Here is a 22,281-nt window from a genome sequence, read left to right as displayed (position 1 = left end):
TCTTGCTTAGCATAAGTAGCCTTTATTTCTTTAAAACTTCATCTCTTATTTCCTTATTTCTCAATCCATCTCTCTCCAGGCTAATTTTTTCCTTTTCCTTCTTTTTCCTAGCCTTGCCCTAGGCCAATGTTTCTCAACCTTGACAATTTTAAGGCATGTGGACTTCAACTCCCAGAATTCCACAGCCAGCATTGCTGGCTGTGGAATTCTGGGAGTTGAAGTCCACATGCCTTAAAATTGTCAAGGTTGAGAAACACTGCTTCTAGGCTAATCGTTTTTTCTTTTTCTCCCTGGTTATGGCTCTCTTGCACCCCAGCAGCACAATTTTTAATACATTTTCTAAGTCTCCCAGGTTTTGTTTCCGGCTTCCTGCTCCTTGAAACCACACAAGTCCTTACTTCTAATTTCCTTCACTGGCCCCAAGCTATCTAGCTGCGGTCATTTTATCTCTCTCTTAATTGTCTCCTAATTACTTTTTCTCTCAAGGTTCTTATTCCTCTGATTCTGACTTATTTCAGTTTCCTGACTTATTCTGGCCAACGTCTACCAGCTTGCACCAGACTTTTACTCATGTAATTATTTCTCAAACTTACTGCAAGCAAGTAAGTTGCTTGCTATGTTGCATCTAACATAGGGGTGTTCTCGATATAATTATCACACAAAATTGGAAGGACAAAATTTCTGTAGCATTTCTTTCTTGATCTGCTTTCTCAGCGCATTAAAAACCTCTCTGAGGCTTCAGTCCCACATCTGCTTATAGACAAAATTCTTTTTCAAGTCCAACTCGCCTCCTAGTGCAGGGGTAGGCAACCTTGGCTCTTTTATGACTCATGGACTTCAACTCCCAGAATTCCTGAGCCAGGAATTCTGGGAGTTGAAGTCCATGAGTCATAAAAGAGCCAAGGTTGCCTACCCCTGTCCTAGTGACTTCCTGGCAACACAGAGCAGTAGTTTAGTGCTGTATTTATTGAAATATTTCCTTACATTCACAGACTATAGTCAGTGGTGGGATTCAGCTGGCTTGCACCACTTCGGCAGAACCGGTAGATAATTTTTTGTTGCCCAGGCCCAGAATGGACTTCCGGAAGTGGCATCCACACAGAGAACTGGTTGTTCACACATTTGAATCCCACCACTGACTATAGTCTAGTACTGTTAGGTTACCCATCAACACACTGTTGAGGCCTGACCTGCTTAGCTTCTGAGCTAAGGTAAGTTGGATGCTACCGATTCTGTATCTATATGCTTATTCATGGTTAAATGCAATGGAACTTTCTAGTTATGAAATAGATTTATTGGCCATATAATCACAAAAGGTCACTGGAAGATAATCTAGATTAATCCAGATTTAAATATGACGGCACTGATATTAAGGTCTGGTGTTCATTGCCCCTAATCTTACAAACCAAATCATTTTGTGAGGCTAGGGCTCCATCCCCCCCTAAAAAAGTCTGATGGGAACATGACTGATATTTTGCATTATTGATATGTGTGCTTTCATCTGGGATAGGCTGGTAGAATGCATCAACACATTAGGGACTTCTGCTATGATGTACTTAGTAATTCACATGTTAACTTACTTCAAAACTTATCGTTTTGACAATCTGTTTTAATAACTGAGTTGGCCTCTTGCTAATAAATAATGGTGGTATTACTTTATTTTCAGCTGTATATTTTCTGGGGATAAGAAACAATAAGAAAGGCCATGCAAATTTATTTAATATGATATGCATTTATTGAGACCTTCATCCAGTGATTAGCACATTTGATTTTTTATTTATTTCCAATTAGCATAAAATATTCATATTATATAGGACTTCCACATCCCTCAATTTATTTAGTTCATCTATGGGACAAAGTGTTTGTCTGAGAGAGGTTATCTGGGAAATGTTCACAAGGTCTTTCCTATCTTGAATCAGATTTTGCTGACAAAATCTTCTTGGGTCTTCTTGAATCTTCTTGGGTCTTCTTGGGTTAAACCGAGTCCGTTGCAGTTTCTGTCACAAAAAACACAATCAATATGAATAAATAATAGAATTCAAAGCAAATACATTGAAGGAAAATTTTGTAGGCTTTTTGATTATATAAAACAATATCATTCTCCATTTGAGTTAGTAATGAATGTCAAAACAATTTTTGAACAGGTGTGGGATTACAAAAAGCTAGACATTTTATTTTCATGATTTTATCTATAAATACAATTTTTAAACAATCAACTAATTATTATTTTTAGGGTGATTTTTTTTTAACCAGATACAAATGGCGTCTGTCTACAAATCCCAAATCCCATAAAGGAGAACACTTCAAATGTTTCAAGCTCTCAATTGCTACATTAAGGAACAGAGCATTTCAGGGAAATAGCTGATTTTCTCATTTTAAGTAAAATGTGACAGAACAACAATCCTGGTCAGAAAAGGGATAAATCTTGGTTTGAAGAAAATAAAACCATAGGGCTGGAAGGGACCTTGGAGGTCTTCTAGTCAAATGCCCTGGCCCTTGCTCAGCTTTCTTGAAAACTTCTAGCAATGGTCACCCATAACTCCAGGAGGTAAACTCTTCCATTGGTTAATTTTTCTCATTGTCAAGAAGTTTCCAAGTTTCTTAGTTCCAAGTTGGATCTCTCTTTAACGAGCTTCCATCTATTTCTTTTTGTCCGATCCCCAGGACTTTGGAAAATAAATTGATCCCTACCTCTCGGTGGTAGCCTCTCAGGTACTGGAAAAAAGCTATTATGGCAGCCCTAATTTTTCTTTTTAGTAACTCCAGGATGTGCAGAGTTATCCCCTTAGGAAAATAATGTGTGTTATGAGCTAGATCAGAGGTAGGCAACCTTGGCTCTTTTATGACTCGTGGACTTCAACTCCCAGAATTCCTGAGCCAGCATAAAAGTCATAAAAGAGCCAAGGTGGCCTACTCCTGAGCTAGATGCTGGCATGGTGTTTCATTCCTCCCTTTCTCTTCCTGTGATCAAAAGTTGTGATCGCTACTGAACTGGTATGGAGGCATATGGTCAGAGGTTACTCCTAGTATAATTCTACTAGAGTTAATTAGGAACTTCTGAAGGATGCACTATTTCTACCTATGGATGTCTACCATCATATCTTAACTTTGTATAATTTCTTTTCATGTTTTGGGAAAGAAACTAACGGATGAGAAAAATAAGGTGCCAGTTCTTTCTTGAGTTCTCTAACTAGATTTTTATATGTATCCTTTATGAAACCAATAGGCAGAAATAGAACAGTTTCTTTCAGATTCAGCATTATATGGATATTTTAAAATCAAAAGCACTGTTATTTTAATTAATTTACAATTATTTTCTATCTCTAAAATGTTCAAATGTGACAAGCTTACCTAAATCCTGCTGAATTAAAAAAATCAGTATTGCTCAGTGCCAGCTTGATTTGGGATCAGGGTTTCACGTTTTATTTCTCCATTGTAGTCTCCACAAAGTCCACAGGTATTGCCTTGTATCTTTGCAGAAGTTTTTATCTACATGAATAAATGAGATGTTACCATATAAGCTCAAGTGAATTTTCTTGCAATACCATTTTTTAAAGAATTCTTGCACAAAAACAGCAGTTTGACTTACTGTCAGTGTGACACCATCATATACCACACTTTCCAGGCCATATCCGGGAGCCTTGACATTAACATTGTTGGTTGTTCTAAAAATTTCAATGTTTGCTGCAAAGAGAAAACATCGCTTTAAAAGGCTGGTTGTTTATTGCAAGAGTTTTTAAACATGCATACAAACCCTTAATTCTATGTGGTTCTTGCTTCAGGATGTGATTCTTTCCATCCAATCATGTTTTCTATCAGATCTTTCAAATTCTGGGATGCTAATTTGCCCGAAGTGCAAATATGCACATCCAGTTTGTGGGCAGGATATTCAGTCAACCAAAAGGAGTTACCCTATTATTGATAAATGTTTCTTTCTATTCAAATGCATTTTGCTACATTCTTATGGTATGTAGAAATTACTACTAAGTAATTCAATAAATAATTATTAAAAAAATAAAGCAACAGAGCCAGACTATATGGAGTATATGAACTGATTTCTATTATCTAAGATAGAATAGGGTATCAGATGCAGTACCTTCTTTGTTTATTGGTATTGGTGCTTCATTAAGTAACACAGTCAGCATCCCTGGGGTATCTTGGATTATGATTTCTCTGCCATTGGGAAAAACAAAAAATGCATTTTGTTAGAAAGTTAAACAAAGGAACACAGGATAATAATTAGCAGAAAAGAGTCAGCCTTTCTCTGAAGAAATGCTTTTGCTATACCCACTATAGCTTGAACAGATGGAATTTGATCCAAAGTACTAAAGTTGTAGCTCTGGTAACATGAAAACAGATGCCATTTTTTCTTCTTTTTATGACCCTGTATTCCCTTTTATCGGGATGGAGTTGGGACAACTGAATGGAGCTGAGTGTTTACTGGCTGGATGCCCTTCCTGACACCTATGTGGAGTTTGCAGCAGATATTTCTTCTTACCACCCCAATAGAGAAAGATCTGATGTTGCCTAGGGTTGAAAAGATGTCATGTTCTTATATAATTCAGATTGGCCTGAAAAAAATTCCCACTGATGATCTAGCTAGAGGAAATGGATGAATAAACAACAACATACAACGACAAACCAACAACATATACTGGTGCTTTCCAAGCTTGGTTATTTTCTTGCAGATGTTTCATTATCAAACTAGGTAACATTATCAGTGCACAAATATTCTCTTTTATCGGAACTCATACTGAGTTACTTCAAATCATCTAGCGCACTTCTCCTATACCATGACTGATCCTTTTCAACTAAAACTAAATGTCATAAAGAAATAAAGATTCTTCCCCTGTTCATGCTACCTTACAATGTCTCTGTTGTTTTTCTTATTTAATATTTGTTAATAAATTTATAATATATTATTATATTATATATTATTTATAAGTAATTCATTAACTCTAACCCTGTTGTTTTACAGCTATGTCCTCACATTGTTTGAAAAATGCCTGTATGTAAATGACACAATAGGTAATAGTAATTTCATAGACTTTAATGTAACAGTATTTATGACAAGTCTATCGATAGAAGGTTATCAAGCACCTAAGCCAGGCATGTCAAACTCATGACGTCACGTGATGTCGCGCGACGTATCGGAGCTTTTTCTCCATTGCCAGCAATGGGGTGGGTGCGGTTTTGGGATGACGCATCCGGCCCGTGGGCCGGCAGTTTGACACCCCTGACCTAAGCTATCTGTGTAAGAATTCTAGAAACTCTGTTTCTTTTTCTTTATTTTTTTACTAATTAAAAGTAATTCTCTGCAACTCACATTCATGGCTATAAGCTTGTTCAGATGAAGGCTGTCCTGTAATTCTGTCAAGGCTGGAAGCAGCCATATTATATTCTAGAATATATGTTTAGAGAAGGCAACTAATTATTGATATCAGCACTTTTGTGCTGTGCTTATTTTTTTGCAAAGTAATTCTATTATTGCCTTATACAGTTATGAAGTAAGAAGTATGAGATCCAATGATTTGTATGGATCATATGTTTTCCAGCTTTAATTAGAAACCAAAACAGCATGACTACCAGATGATGGGAAGTACATTTTACTCTTTACCCCTAAAGACTCAGAGGTTTAGGCTTGCTAGGAATTCCATGAATGGGCGAAGTTTTGAACTTTGAATGATCATGTTGAAATTCATTTCTGTAAGTCCCTGTAGGGCTGCCTTAGTTGAGATGTTCAAACTGAATGGGTTTTTATGGCCTTCACTATTCATAAAACCTGGCCATCTTTGCATGATTTTTTTAAATTGATAAATTAAAAGCCCAGATTATAAGAAATCCTCTTATCAAGAATGACAGAATAATTTCTAAAAAACAACAACAACCTTATCTTGGACACAGAAGCTATGTTTTTTAAAAAAAACTATTAGAAAAGAAGCTATTAAAAAGAAACTTTCCATTTGGTTAAACTTACGTTATGTTAATGGATATGTGAATTTCTTTTGGGAAACCAGGTGTGGGATATTGGATCCATATTTGGAAGAGTGGTTTATAACTGTCAGATGTGGTGCAATCCTTAACTATCAGAAGGTTGCCTTCTCTCTTGGCAATAGTCGTGTTGAATATCTTGTTGTCGAAGGTCTTAATGATTTCACCCTGCACCTCACATACAGCTGAGAAGAGAATAAATAGCAGGGTCAAAGTTAAACTTCAGTCCTATCTATTGGAAAGTGAAAAGCCTAAACAAATTCTCAACTTTTGCCTAATAATTACATTAAGCATGGCAACATCTATAAACCTATCCTACTACATAAACAATTAAGGTAACAATTTCAAACCATGTTGCAAATATTGCCTGCTAATATATTTACCTAAGAATAAGGCTTACTTAAGAACCTCTAGTTGATATGAATGGTACTAGATGTTAAGGAGCAAAAGCTCAAGATAATGGGCTGAATCATTATTGATTATATTATTATAACTATTATATCATTAACTCATATTTAATCATTGTTATGATTAAAGTGGATCTGCTGAAATCAACCAGACTTAAACAACATAATAATTACCTTAAGTCTCATTGATTTCAACCAGCCCAGCTGAAACCACACTAAAGCTAGATTCAGCTCTATGCTAACTGAAAAGTTGCCACAAAAAGATAAACATAGGTAATACTGATCAGTCTACTAGGTACTGGCTTGGTGTAAAAGCAGCATTAATTTACCTTCAACTTCTCTGGACAGCCATAAAGCTACATTAAATCTGCTTAATTTTGGATTCTGATAATATGAACTTGGGATGCCAGAGGAAAGAAATTCGGGACCGAAATCATCATTGTAAAAGGTTCTCTGGAAAGAAAATAATGAAAACATAAAGATCAATGCTGCTACAAATGCATTTGGATTTAACATTTCACTAAGTAAAGAGAAATGTTTAACACTTAAAACCATTATTTTATTTATTGAGCCATAAACAATGGATTGAAACAAAGTACAAGGAAGGAAAACACATTTTCTTCCATTCACCCAGTTCTACTTGATCACAATAATTTTATATGGATTGTAAAGGGGTTAAGAATACATGCATAAAATAGCCCCTACTATGCAGATTAAAAAGCAAAATATAGAGAATTGAGCTGTGACCATCGTAAATGCGTGATCATCACCAAGCACCTGATTCACAATCATTTGACTGCAGACATTGCAGTGGTTGTAAGTGGCAAGGACTGCTCATCACTTTTTTTCAGAGCCATCATACATTCAGTTGCTAAATGAATAGTTGTTAGTTAAGGACTATATGTGCATGTTCATAATGCACCTGTAATGCAGTATCGTTCTGAGTTCTTGTTGTACTTTCTTTGCTAAAATACCTGAGAGAAAATTTGGTCTTTCCATTGAGATGTCTCCATTGAAAGAGTATGTGTTTCTTATCAGACTTCCCCCCTTGCTCAATAGGGTTATGTGCCAAAAAGCCCTCAGTCTCATCTATCTACCGTGTTTCCCCAAAAGTAAGGCCTACACCAACAATAAGCCCTAGCTTGATTGGGGGGGCTAATATAAACCCTATCCCAAAAATAAGCCCTAGTTTTGGGGCGAGGCACACACCTAAAAATCAAGCTAGGATGGGGATAGGGGTGTGGAGCTGCCCCACCTGCCCCACTTACCTTGCAGCCAGGTCTCTCCTTGCCGGCCCACTTCTTCTTCTGAGGCCTCTTTTGAAGCTAGGCCTGCATTTCTCAGTCACAGGGCCTTCTGGAAGGTCTGTGCAGCCAAGAACTGAGTTATGGATTCAATCCATAGCTCGGTTCTGCAAGACCTCAGCAGCTGAGCACCAAGCTATGAATTGAATCCATAGCTCGGTACTCGGCTGCTTAGGCCTTCTGGAAAGGCCTGACTGCAAAATGCAGGCCCAAATACAGCTGCAGAACTTTGGCCCAAAAGAAGTGGACTGGCTGGGTGAGGCTGTCGGTACTGGAGGTGAGGTAAGGCCTACCCTGAAAATAAGACCTGGTGCCTCTTTTGGAGGTAAAATAAATAAATAAGACCCGACCCGGTCTTATTTTCGGGGAAACACGGTAATAGTTGCACTAAGTAGGAAGCAAGGGAGGTGGGTTTTCATAAAATATGTATAAGCGACTGAGTGACTGTAAGCAGAGATCCACATTATAGTACTGTTTTTCATATTTTCAGTGGTAATAAGGATGCATACATTTTTGAAAGTCTACCTCAAACTGAGAAGAGTCTGATATTTATTTCTCTGATCCAGTTTTCTTACTTCATAAAAATCTTCCCAAGTCAAGTAATAGATAGTATTAGGATTTTCAACAATAAGTAAAGCATGTTTAGTTGATAAACCTACTCAGATAGGTGACCAATAGATCAACAGCATATCTTCAGAGGTTAAAATTAGTGGGGAAATGGCCTATATTTATGTCTCTTACTCTAGAAAAGCATACACACAAAATAATTAAGGATGGGAACTGATATAATTTACACCTTGAACTTTTAAATGATCTCAGTATTATATCCTTTGAAATACATGCCTGTAGCTCAGTCTATCCTTTTCACTATACCATTCCATTAATTATCCAAATTCAAAAATGGAACCGAATTAGTAATTCGAGAAAATGGAAAATGATCACCTACACTGGGAACTTTAACGATAGCAACATGAGTTCCTGGAGCTTTTTCAATAACTCTGAATATAATCTCACGCTCAGGATTCTTCTGATAAACTGTGGAAAAGCCCAAATGATATGCAACTGCAGGAAGTAAATACATAAACCTAGAAAAAAAATCAAGTTATGAATGTGATTTATTTCAAAGAAAGGCAACAAATTTCCCACACCCTGAAACCAGCCTCCATAATTCAGCAATGTTCTCTCCCTCCCAAAATTAAGGGTGGGGTTAGAAGCCTTAATTCCCTTTCCATAATCCCAAAATGGCCTGAAATTGCTGCTTAGGTGTATTTGTGTTTATGCTTGTGTGTGTGTGTGTGTGTGCGTGCATGTGCGCGTATTGTGGGGATAATGGATAGAGATTGTGTAGGCAATTTTTTCTCCATTCCCTTCCCCCAAGTTTCAACCACATTTCTTCCCTGTCATCAACTTACAACAGTTCATTGTTTGAAGTTTGAAGTCACAATAGCACTGAAAAAGTGACTTAAGACCGTTTTTCACACTTATGACCGTTGCAGCATCTCCATGGTCACATGATCAACATTCAGATGCTTAGAACTGACTCATATTTATGATGGTGCAGTGTGCCAGGGTCATGTGATCACCTTTTTGCGATCTTCTGACAAGCAAAATCAAAGGGGAAGCCAGATTCACTTAACAACTATCTTACTAACTTAATAACTGTAGCAAGAAAGGTTGTAAAATGGGGCAAAATCCACTTAACAACTATCTCACTTAGCAGTAGAAATTTTGGGTTGTAAGTCGAGGACTTCCTCTGTTTCCTACTATGAAATTTTGTCACATCCATTGAAAGAAACATTTTAAAAACCCACCATTGGAAGAATGGGAAGTTAAGAGATCTTACCCGAAATAATGTTCGTGTCGGAGAAAAGGAAGTTTGGTCCATTTCATTTTCAGTTGGACAGCTTTATAAATTGCAACTTGGCCCTCGGACAACTTGACTTCTATTCTGTAATCCTTGCATTCATGTCCCCAGCTCAAAGAATTCTTGAAGAGGATGTAAACACACACAAAATATGATAAAAATTGACAGAAAAATGGTGTGTAGGGATCATCATGGGGTTGCATCGCTTCATTAATGGACTTTGTGTCACAATGTTGTGTAACCTATGGCTGTTAGCTGTGCCAGACTGTTCCAAATGATTTGGAGAAATATTTTCTGCTCCATCATAATCAAGCCTGCTGAGTGCTACCAAAATGGATAGGGGTATGGTGAATGATTAAATAAAAATAATATTTGTCGTTTTTGCATTTTGATTCTAAAATTTCTTCCTGCTAAAGTTTTGATTAGCATTTCCCCTTTTACTTTGTGAATCTTAGAGTATTAATCTGGTACTGGAGTCCTTTCAAGAGCCCTATTTGAAGATGCCATTGATTTTAAAATGATTTTGATTTAATATAAAAATCTGGATTAATTTTAGGCTATAAATTTAGCCCAACAAAGAAAGTTTTGGAATACATTGGCTTCTGTAATGGAAGCCAATCGTTTAGTAAAAAATAATAAATAAATCAGAAAGCAAAAGCGAAATAATAAAATAATCACTAGAATGATTTATTGTTAATAATGGAAGAATTTAAATTCTTCAGTATTTTAATAGGTACCCATTTACCAATGAAGATTTAAAATTGGAGCTCATTCTTCTGGATGTACAGTTTGACTGACCAGTTAAGATACTATACAGAACCCTCAAATTCCCAGGCCGCTGCAGAGGCCTGAGGTTGAAGAAGACATAGAGCACAGGGGTAAGAATGATTTTTAAAAATATGTTGTTGTATAAGGCAATGAAGTTTAGTTACAAAGCAACTTTGCCATTGGAATTTTTAAAAAAAATAATAATACCTGGAATCCGGTAGGTTGCATAAGGCTGTCAAGACAAGCTCTCCATTTAGTTTGGTTGAGTTTACTTGCAACAATTTTGAAATAGGTTTTGTGGTAGTGATGCTTTTCATACAGGGAAACACTGTAGCCCTGCTTTTCGTTGTCACTCCTAACTGCTTCAAGCACAACAGTGACATACGGCAGAAGCAGACCTCCAAGGGTTTTTGCCTAAACAGACAAACAAAAAGATGAGATTTTAATCCGTATTTTGATTAGGTAAGATTCCAAAAGTATTTCTTTGGTGAATTGTGCAAGCAGCAGATAAGGAAGAGGGATTTTAATCCTTCTTTTGTTTTGTTTTATTCAAATGGGCTTGTAAAACTGCTCATTAGATATTCCAACCAGAAAATGATACTGGAGTAGGAGCTTAGATAAGTGGCTACTAATGTTAGCAAAAGAAAGGATCTTGGGTCTCTAGCTACCTGTATAATTTTGATCATTGGTATTTCAATTCAATTGTATTTTTAGGAGTTCTGCACCTTTATGGTTTATCCTGGCTAGTTTTAGATTGATATCTTTAAACTGTAGCCCAACACAGAAAGTTTTGGAATACACTGGCTTCTCTAATGGAACCAAATCATTTAGTCAAATAAAATTAAACAGAAAGCAAAAGAGAAATAATTTAAACTAGGCTAAAAATAAATAGCTATTACTTGTATATACATAAGCAAAATGCTCAAGCTACGCTCATTCCTAAAGTTGGATGTATCTGTGTATGTCTGGGTACGTAAGTGTATGTATGTATATATGTACACATGTATGTGTATGTTTCTCTGTATTACATATTCTTTCCAGGGAGGATTGCACACATACACATGCACACACACACACACACACACACACATGACAACCTGTGACCCATTGCTGAGGGGAGGGGGCCAAATAATCTGTGGAGTGTGTGGAAACTCTACCCTTGCTCCCCACTTGGTGTGTCCCCAAAAGCCATCTCTCTTGCAGGGAGCAACTGAACAACCACCAGCAGGCCCCAGCCAGCCCCATCTCACTATGCAACCTTACAGGTTTCTGGGATGTACACCTGGAAGGCGTGGTGGTGTTGAAGAGCCCACAATTTCCCTAAATTTCATTCCCATGGCAGTCATGGGTCCCAGCATTGTGTAAGTTAGCCTATTTGAGTTACCTTGGTTCTATAGTTGTTGCCCTATACTTTCCAATTTTGTCTAATTGTTTGTTACAAACAAACAGGGATAAAAGTTTTAGTACTGTATATGTGCCTATCTATTATCTGTTTGCTATATCTGTCTGTCTGTCTGTCTGTCTGTCTGTCTGTCTGTCTGTCTGTCTGTCTGTCTATCTATCTATCTATCTATCTACCTATCTACCTATCTACCTATCTACCTACCTACCTACCTACCTATCCCAGGCTAGAAACCAGGAGACTGTGAGTTCTAGCCCTGGGTATGAAAGAAGGCTGGGTGACTTTGGGCCAGTCATTTTCTTTCAGCCCACAAAATTAGGCCTGGATGACAATCCACTTGGTAAATTTCTGTGGTAGCCAATGGATCAACATTCGGTTGACCCGCACCTGGAAAAAGTGTTGAAGTGTTAAAGTACTTTTCTAAAGTGAAATTGGTTTTGTGCAGCCCTCTACCATCTGTCAGAAGAAAGCCTGAAGCAAGATGTAGGTTGACTATTTGAGCCAATATTTTAAAAACGGATGAATAAGAGGCTGAAATACCAATTCCATTCAGTTCAGTTCAGTTCAACCCATTTCATTTTGTTTTACTTTTTATAAATAATCGGAAACTTATAAAAAGGAACTGGGGTTAATACGTTTTCGGATTCATATACATGTTGCCTTTCCTTTCAAGATAGTAGCCAGGTTATTAGGGAGTTTCATGGCAGAGAGAAAATCTTTACTTTGGTCAGTCCAGTCCTAATTAATCTCTCTAACCTAATGAGCTATCAGCATAATGGCCTCATAGTCCTTATCTCAACTGGTACATTATTCCTTACCCTTTTTTTTCTGAAAATACATATATCATTTGATATATCAGATTCCTAATAGTGATTCTTTTTAGAAGCATATCTTACTTTCCTATTAATTATATAAAAACGTACCTCCTCTTGCCAGCTGGAGTCATTTCTGCTGCTTGCTTCAGAATAAGGCAATGGATTGCCTGACTGCACCATGTAATAGAACATTTAAACAGAATTAGGGATACTGAGTGGCAGAGGACAAAGGTAGAAGAACGGAAGGGAATGATGAAGGTCTATCAAAACACAGGAATAAATATTTTTCTGTTTCTGTGTCCTAAGCATTAATTGTTGAAAGCCATTTTCAGTTATGTTAGAAGGTTGTGATATCTGTGCAAACAGCAGCATTCTACATTTGTATGTATTGGGGGACGGGAGGGCAACAAAAAGTTAAAGCAGTCATATCTACATGCACTATCAGATATTGTGTGGATGGAAGAATTGGTTTGTCCATTCCAAAATACCATCTAAAATAATATAGGCTTAGTTTTAGGGATTGGACCCTCAGATTCAGGTCTTGTACCTTTTGGAATGTCCTTCAAGAAGCTAAAAAAAAGAAGCTCGGGACATTTTAAGACACAATTCTGAAAGTCCCCATGAAGCTAGACTGATTTTATCTATATCAGAGGAGCATGCATGCTTTGAAGAATTACTATCCCGTGGACTGATTGTATCATCTTAGGACACATGGTATTGCTTGTCTCAACCAAATCAGGTGAGAAACCTGTAGAGATCCTCAAATGGAAGTCTTGGTGCGATACATGAAACAGGATGAAAACAGCTGTATTATTGAGGCAGAGATTAAAATCTATAAAGAAATACAAATATCCACTACAGGCTAAATTACACAAAGAAGCCTGGCTGGTGTTCATTGGCTGAAACTACAATGAGATGATGCCTGGTCACTCAATCAACATTTCATATAGATGTGGGGGGGGGGCGGCACTCTTTTTTTTATGAATTTGATTGAAGGGAGGTCACCACTCATTCCAGCATTTGGAATTAGGTCTTTCTTTGCTTCCAAGCAGCACTTCTCTGGAAGCTTCTCTGCAGCTTCAGAGCTCTGCCCAGCCTTCTAGATTGATTGACTGGCTTATTTATTTATTTAGACAACTTATATGCTTGCTTAAATATAATAGCAGTTATATGAAATACCTTGCTGGTAAGTCATAAAAAACAGTCTCTGCTGGTTAATTTATGAGTGTGAATGGCGAAATCTGATCTTCATTCTCTAGCCGACAGATTTGCTTGAGTTAAATTATTTTCGCATCAGCTTTGCCACCCCGCAGCATTCCACAATCATGTCTTATTTGGATTCCTTTTCTCCAAAGAAGGATGGAAGTATCAAGCATTGGAATCTATCCATTTTAATATAAAGAAAGTTCAGTTGAAAAAATCACAATAATATTGAAACTCACCTGATCGATCTGGCTTTCCCTGAAGTGATGGTTTGCCAGTTCTCGGCCTCCAAGTTCCTGCAAAATGTCAAAGAAGAAAAAGCAAAGCAAGAGTTACCCAAATGCACACTGCTGCATGCATGCATTCATGTTGGAAGCTCTGAAGCACTTCTGGATTGAAAGGATTAGTGGGTGACGTCACCATTGTCCAGGGGATGCCCAGTTGGGGGTTCCTTTCATGTACCCATTGAAGTGGTACCTATTTATCTACTTGCAATTACTCGCTTTCAAACTGCTAGATCGGCAGGAACTGGAAAAATGAGGGGAGCTCACCCCATCACACAGCAGCAGTTGGGTCTCAAACGTGGTCTTGCTGATTGTCAACCCAGCATACTAACCATGTGAGCCACCGTGCTCCTAGATGTTCACTGCTAAAGGAACAGACAAACCATATCCTAACCAACAGAGATTTTGAGTTAATGCACATTGCAAGGAAAGAGTTCTCCCAGTTAGAATTGATGGGTACCTTCTCATCATAGTCTGCAGCTGGCCTCTTGGTGCGTTTCTTTTTTCCCCCATCTTTCTCCGTGCTTGGATGACTCTTCTCCTTTTTCTGTCTTCCATTAATACGCTTATTATTTTGGGTGCTGTCACTGTTATCGCTGCTGGTATCACTGCTGCTGCTGCTGCTGGTGGTATCACTGCTACTGCTGCTGCTGCTGGTATCACTGCTGCTTCTGGTATCACTGCTGCTGCTGCTGCTTCTGGTATCACTGCTGCTGCTGCTTCTAGTATCATTAAGTTGTTGCTTTTTTTCCAGATGATGATTCTGTTGGAACTGAGGCCTCTTCTGATCCTGTTCCTGTTGTTCATTATCTTGCTGCTGGCTGGTAAGAACTTGTTTTAGACCTATAATTTTCTTTAAACCACTCTCCTGAAAATCACTGCTTGATGAACTTTCAATGCTCTCATCAGAGCTATCTGGATGGATCTAGCATGGGATATATCCAGAGAGAAGAATATCTGTCATCTCATGTAATCTGAAGGTTTAGGCAAATTAATATGCAGAATTAATGTTCCAAGAGCAATACTGTAAAGGTTAAAAGCACAGATTTCTCTGCACAGTTGTCTTATTATGAAGCAAGCAGAAATGAATCCAACATATTGAAAAAGTGAGGGTTAACTTTCCTAAAGAGCAAGATTCTTCTGAAGATACTGATGGGTTGAGCAGAAGATAATATAATTGCATTTGGCTTAATGCTAAACGGTCATGCTGAGATTTCCAATCATATGTTTCTGACTTGAGTAGTTAGCATGTAGGAATGGGCAGTGGGATTGTGGGAGATTGATGCATATATGGGAGGGGTTGGACTAGATGACCTTCAAGGTCCCTTCCAACATTATTGTTGTTGTTGTTGTTGTTGTTGTTGTTGTTGTTGTTGTTGTTATTATTATTATTATTATTATTATTATTATTATTATTATTATTATTATTATGTACCTTCATTTCATCCAGGTTTGAATTTATCTGGGTAAATGGACTTCTTGCAGAAGGTTGCCCTCATGGAATCTTATAGGCCAGGGGTCCCCAACCCCCATTCGGTGGACCGGTACTGGACCACAGCATGCCAGCAACCAGTCCGTACAAACAAGGAAAGCCCCATCGACCAGGATGCAGGCAGCACACAAAACCACGCCCCGTCCAGTCTGCAGAAAAATCTCTCTCAATGTAACTGGTCCCTGGTGCCCAAAAGGTGGGAACCTCTGTTATAGGCCACATTCCATGAACTGTAAGCATTGCTCTTTTATTTAATGGCACTCAATCATATTCATAGTCCTAACTATGCTGTTTACATTAGTTGGCAACTTGCCTACACGACGATTTATGGAACAAACTGCATAGTTCATAATAGGAGTGAATTTTGGTGCTGGCAATATGAAATTTGGGAGTGTATTAATTTAGGGATTATTTATTATTGTTAATCACTTGAACCTAATAGCCTCTCTCGTCCTAAGGGATAACAATCTGTTTTTGTGGAATAAGGCCATGATTTTCCTGCATCCTCACATATAGTCTCTGTGTTTAAACAAATGTTTCTCAGGACCATATAATTTTTGTTTATTACTCTGCAGAACAAAGCATTTGATGGATTTCTTTCTGAAGAAATTAGAGGAGAGAATGCAGTTAACCAATGCAGCTACTTGCATAATAAAGCCCTAACAATCCACATTGTATTTTCAAAGTCAAAATAACTTGGTATCTATAAAGGAAAAGCATATCATCCTAACAGTATATAACTAATTATTTATGTAGTTCTCTATGATATTTAAAGATACTGCTATAACCCATAAAGTTTAAAATAACACCATCAAATGTTTGCCTATAGGTCCTGTATGATGGTGGGAGGGGGACTTGAATGGTTGCTAAGTTACCTTCCCCCAAAAAGTAAATACCTTTTTCAATCTTTTAATTACAAGATCCTTTTCTTCATTTCTCAACAAATGCACCATCTGTTCAGCAACACGAGCACCTCCCCGCATGGTGAATCGTAGCTTCTCAATTGGGACTTTTGGATCAGCTGAAATTATTTGAATTATTATTAGTGGAACTATTGATACAATCATTGTTTTACTTTTAATATACACACACACACTTATATGTACTGTATGTACAAACACACACATATATGTACTGTAGTGACATAGTAAGACATAGAGCCATTTGATAGTAATATAAATTTAGCAATAGAAGGTAGCAGCACCTAGCTGACTTTGGCTATTCTTAAAGTAGTCATACAATTGGGGCTGCTTAATACTTGAATAGGAAACCACCAGGGATCCTAAGACTTTAGGTAAGAGTTTAAAGTCAAAAAAGCATATTAAAGAAGGTATTGGCTAACCACTACCATATTGTTGCCAAGAATAATGGCTATGTCATTATCAGAGCCAACCTTGATTTGAGGGCACCTTTATCTTTGTCTAAAAATCCTACTGTTCCCTCCTAATGTTATTTTTATCTGTGTGTGAAAAATAACAATAAATATAATACATAATGCTGCATTACTAAACATTAAAAAGAGTTCTGAATTAAGGACCGGCAATTGAGAACAGTAATCCAGAACAGTGGATAATTTAAATTAGTAAGTGGTAAAAGAATTATTGGTAGGTTAACCAGTAGGATTTCATCATCTTTTTTTGAAATATACTATTGAATTTATGTCATTACTACATCATTTACTTAATCTAATTACTAGGAGTAAGTGTCATGTATTCTACATAGCACTATGTGTCACAGTGAGATTTTCACAGATTAGAACACAACGCTTAAAAGCTCCATTTATATTGCTTTTTCCTGTAGCTTTTAAGTTTTTGGTGTGAACTAGAAACCTAATAAGTAAGTAAGTAAGTAAGTAAGTAAGTAAGTAAGTAAGTAAGTAAGTAAGTAAGTAAATAAATAAATATGACTTACATTCCTTGAGGGAAAATTTGAAAACATATTCTCCAATGAAATTGTATATAGATCTTCGTAGAATACATCCAGCATGCATATCTGCCGAGTGGAAGCAAGCCTTACAACCGAAGGTACAGGCTTCAAAGCATTTTGTTTGGTGAACTGATTCTAAATACTTTCCCAGCTGTGCATTGGGATTTTCAGCTGATTTCTTTTCTGATGGAAGTGTGTCCTGGTTGGATAATGAACATATTCAGACACATTTTTTCCCTCACAGTTTTATTTATTTCCCTGAAGGTGGCCAATACTACTTTTTTGAGCAAAAACAGCAGTGTAAGTGATACGTTACATGCTTGCTATCTATCTAATTATCACATGACATGATATTACATTGGTTAATCTTTAAGGTACCATTAGATTCTTTTATATTTCACTCCTTTGGATAAGGATAAATAATTTAATTGTGCTATAATATTTTAACTTGATCAAATATTACAGTCACTTTCTGGATGCTCTAATAAAAGAAATGCAGCTATTGCTTCAACAACGTAAATGATATCTAATTTTCTGTTCTTGTAGCCAGTGATGGTCAATCCACTGCGATCCACACTAGTTAGTTGTCATTAATTTCTTAACATGATTAACCCTGAATCAAATTTTGTAGGCTTTAATCACAATTAACCTTTGTTGGATCAGAATGTATTCAATTTACTTGTCATTAGATATTAAATACCTGGATTCTAGATATAAGAGAATAAACAGATGGGGTGTTCCTAGAAGTCTCTTGGTTAATATTATATTATTAACTTAGTTAAGTTAATTCTCGACTTACAATGGTTTATTTAGTGACCATTCAAAGTTATAATGGCACTGCAAAAAGTGACTTATGATCATTTTTCAACTTAAAATCTTTGTGGCATCCCCATGATCATGTGATCAAAATTCAGATGTTTGGCAACTGGGTTCATACTTATGACCATTGCTTATGACCTTTTGCAACCTTTTGACAAGCAAATTCAATGGGGGAAACCAGACTCACTTATATTAACTTATCCACTGCAGTGATTCACTTAACAACCGTGGCAAGAAAGATGGTTAAAAACTCACTTAACAGATGTCTCACTTAACAACCAAAATTTTGGGCTCAATTGTGGCTGTAAGTCGAGGACTACCTGTATAGTATAATGATTGCTTAAGTTATTGCTAGTATCTTGGTGGGAGAGGAGGACAGGAAACAATAAAAATAAATTATTTCATGCAATTTCTATTGCATATAACATCAGCAAACAAATAAACAACCTCGGGAAATCCAGTGTGGGTTACCTTTCTTTCATCCCCTTTTTTTGATGACCTCTCAAAGGATTCTATTATTGTTCTAGACAGATTTGCAGGGAGGAAAACAGGGGTAGATACAGCAGCAGGTGGGTCTTCAATATTGCTTGTGATAGCAGATGTCTTCAATCTGCAGGAGAAAAAGAAACATAGAGAACGTTGCTTTAGAAACACAAGCATGGTGAAAAAGAATTGAGATACGGCTTATAATGCTGAACTGATGGCCAACACCCTTTCCTTCCATTTTGCTCCACCAACTCTTAACATGATGAGTCACACAAAATTAAGATGGAGTTGCCTGAAGTTGCTTTAGGGATAGAAATGGTTTCTTGTACAAGCCTCTAAGTGAGTCAATCATTGCATTGGGGTTTCACCAACCCCTGCTTTTGTAATTATAAAGCAGAGACTGTACAGTCCAGGCAGAAGAAAAAAAATAATGAGATGAAATTATTTTGTTTGATAAAAAAAAAAGACATTGACTCATCATAGAATTCCCTATCATAATTCTCTGAGAATTTCCATTCTTGCGAATTAGCTAATCTGGTTGCTTGGTCTACAGGATCCCACAGAGCAAGTTCTTTATTCTGCTGTAGTAAATGATTCTCTGTTAATTATTTAAATAGCGTTAAATAATTAATTCTGATGTTGTCCAGATATATTAGGACTCTCCGAATTTTTACCCAGAATTGGTCAATTCTGTAACCGTGACTGTATATGGTTTATATCCTCCATATGCAGACATGGTTGGTTAACGCTATCTAAAATTTTCAAAAATAGAGGGCAAAAACCCATAATATATTCTGTCCCACCCTGCCCCAAAATAACTCTATAGATTTGAATGTATAATGTTAAAGATTTGCAAGATCAATTTCAGACCCACAAAGAAGAAATCAGCTTCCTGAGAAGTTTCTTTTATTAATATTATCTATAGTAAGAGAATCTAGTAAATCTGACTGTGATTTCTTTCTCCTCCAGAGGTGTTTGCCTGAGTTGCTAGCGCATTCCTTCATCTTGTTTTGAATTTAAGCCATGTTTCTCCCGCCCTCCCCCATTGCTTTGGTAATGAATGTGACCTATCTCTGTTATCTTCCTTACTTAGTACCCACATGGACATATTCTCTTTGTCTCTGTCTCTTTCTCTCTCTCCACTTGTGGTGTATCTTTTTATAATTATTATTATTTTTACAAAATTTTATTTATAATACAATTAAAAAAACATTGGATATAATGTGACATTCCAGTATATACATTCTTATCAAATTATTCCACATTTTACAATCGATTCTTCATCTCTAGAAATACATCTAAGTTTTATATACAGTACTTATTCTAAAATAACATATATTTCTGTCTTAACACTAGTCTTTAATCCCAACCGTCCTCGAATCTCTCCAGCGGTAAAATTTATCCCAGGTTTCGAAATAGACTGATCCACATTTGTCTTTCAAAACCATTGTAAGCCTGTCCATTTCCGCACATGCTAATATTTTATATAGTGTCTCTTCCTCTGTGGGGATTTCTTTGCTCTTCTATTTTTGCGCAAATGCAAGCCTAGCTGCAGTCAAGATGTGTAACAGCAAATAGGTTGTTCCCTTATTGTATTTCTCTGTAGTTATTCCCAGCAAGAAGAGTTCCGGTTTTAACTCTAAGTCCAATATTAATATATCTCTCAACACTTTTGGTGTATCTTGAAAGCCGCTGACGCCATTGCCTTGGGCTTGTTTTAGGAACACAGGCTGATGTTACCTGTCTGGCTGTGAACCAAGAAGCGATCCTTGTTCCCATGTTGAATGTGAAGCTTTTCAGCATTTCACATTCAGGGAAGGAAACCCAGAACACCTCATCTTTTCTACCCAAAAAGTGGCTTTGCATTCCTTTCATCTCTTCCTTTTCTCTGTGCCATGCTGCTGAATTCATAAGGTGTGCCACCGTTGCAATAAATAAACAACAGAGAACAAATAAGGTTTATTTTTTCCCCAAGTTCTCTCTTATTCATAATGGATATGATAACCACACCGTGAGGTAAGCTTAGCTAGAACGTTCAGGAGCTAAAAACAAAAAAAAAATCCCTTAACTAGATATACTTGAGGACAAGCTGAAGGGATCAAAGAAACTACAAATCAACTTGCATTATATGATGGCTCATCCAGGCAAAATAGATTAAAGGGAAGTGGATTTCACATTTTTCACATTCAATAATTTAAATCATCCTCAAATCACAGGCTGTATATCTCTAGGCACAGATCATTGGCATTCCCACCTCTTTACTCCTACTGCTTTTTTTTCTTAGTCCGTTCTAATTTCTTTAAGCCAATAGCCTAGCTTTATCAACTTAATGATCAATTCTTCCTCACTGAGCAATGGAAGCCAGCAAATCGAGTTGCATCACAGGATACACTAATTGTTCTCTGCCAAATCACATAGCACAGCAAGAAGGAGATGCCTGAGAGTCGAGTATTACTGTTTCTTTATGCTTTGGCAGAAAGAAAAAAGTTACAAAGAAGGCCTAAAGGTAGAATATGAAAGTGGATTTGTGATCTGTGATTCCCTACTTGAGGGAGAAATAAAAACAGAACAATTGTACACTTCCTGACTACAAGAAGTGATTCTTTTTTTAAACCGCAACAACATTTTACATAGATACATGTGGGATAATTGTTTATTTTGCATTTATTCAACTGACTTGGTGGACCTTCAAACGCTTAAATAATCAGTTCAGACTAGCATGGATGCTATGGATGCACTGGATTATTTTTGCTTGATGTGCAAATGACAGCCTGTACCTCAAAGAAGTGGCAAGATGAATAAATTTAAAAGAATGGTCACTGAATTTTGATGAGCCTTTATACGCTCCATATTTTTGACAATGGCTTGAAAGCTACAACTGGCACATCATGCAATGACTGTAGAAATCTGATAGTCCAAAGTTATGGCCTTTTAGTAGTCCCTGCGGGGATTACCAGAAAGCTTTCAGGACCAATTTCTAGTGTTGATTATTAGTTTTAAATCTCTCTCAATATATACTGTATATGAGCTGTGGTGTCACAGTGGTTAAAGTGCAGTATTGCAGGCTAACTCTGCCCATTGCTAGGAGTTCGATCCTGACCAACTCAAGGCTGACTCAGCCTTTTCTCCTTCCAAGGTTGAGAAAACTGAGGACCCAGATTGTTGGGGGCAATATGCTGACTCTGTAAACTGCTTAGGGAATGCTGTGTAAAGCACTATGAAGCAATATAAAAGTCTAAGTGCTACTGCTATTGTTATAATGCTAAGATGTATAAAGGACTGCTGATCCAAATCAAAATTGTCTGCTTTGTGAGGATGCCTAGAAAGGACTTGCTCCAAGTTGTACCCTGACATTTGGTCACCACGATGTAAAAAAGATGTTGAGACTCTAGAAAGAGTACAGAGAAGAGCAACAAAGATGATTAGGGGGCTGGAGGCTAAAGCATATAAGGAAAGGCTGCTGGAATTGGATATGTCTAGTTTAATGAAGAGAAGGACGAGGGGGGACATGATAGCAGTA

General features: G+C 37.1%; 1 protein-coding gene across 1 annotated transcript in view; it reads right to left on the bottom strand.

Moving 5' to 3' along the window:
- Positions 1-1,580: 1,580 nt before the first annotated feature.
- LOC114922410 (vitellogenin-1-like) overlaps positions 1,581-22,281 on the bottom strand; it is a gene marked incomplete at its 3' end in the record, with an annotated part of 43,515 nt that continues 22,814 nt past the window's right edge. Inside the window, 16 exon segments of the mRNA XM_029283662.1 lie at positions 1,581-1,677; positions 3,352-3,399; positions 3,401-3,489; positions 3,590-3,684; positions 4,097-4,173; positions 5,978-6,176; positions 6,728-6,851; positions 8,649-8,787; positions 9,546-9,688; positions 10,542-10,748; positions 12,660-12,722; positions 13,994-14,050; positions 14,670-14,963; positions 16,427-16,551; positions 17,442-17,655; positions 18,747-18,885. Of these exon segments, the coding sequence (XP_029139495.1) occupies positions 1,581-1,677; positions 3,352-3,399; positions 3,401-3,489; positions 3,590-3,684; positions 4,097-4,173; positions 5,978-6,176; positions 6,728-6,851; positions 8,649-8,787; positions 9,546-9,688; positions 10,542-10,748; positions 12,660-12,722; positions 13,994-14,050; positions 14,670-14,963; positions 16,427-16,551; positions 17,442-17,655; positions 18,747-18,885 (2,110 nt within the window).

This window comes from Protobothrops mucrosquamatus, unplaced genomic scaffold (assembly GCF_001527695.2).
Source record: "Protobothrops mucrosquamatus isolate PMUCROS unplaced genomic scaffold, P.Mucros_1.0 scaffold179, whole genome shotgun sequence".
In the NCBI taxonomy this organism is placed as follows: Eukaryota; Metazoa; Chordata; class Lepidosauria; order Squamata; family Viperidae; genus Protobothrops; species Protobothrops mucrosquamatus.
Note: the sequence above shows the minus strand (reverse complement) of the source record. Positions and strands in the feature narration are given on the sequence as shown.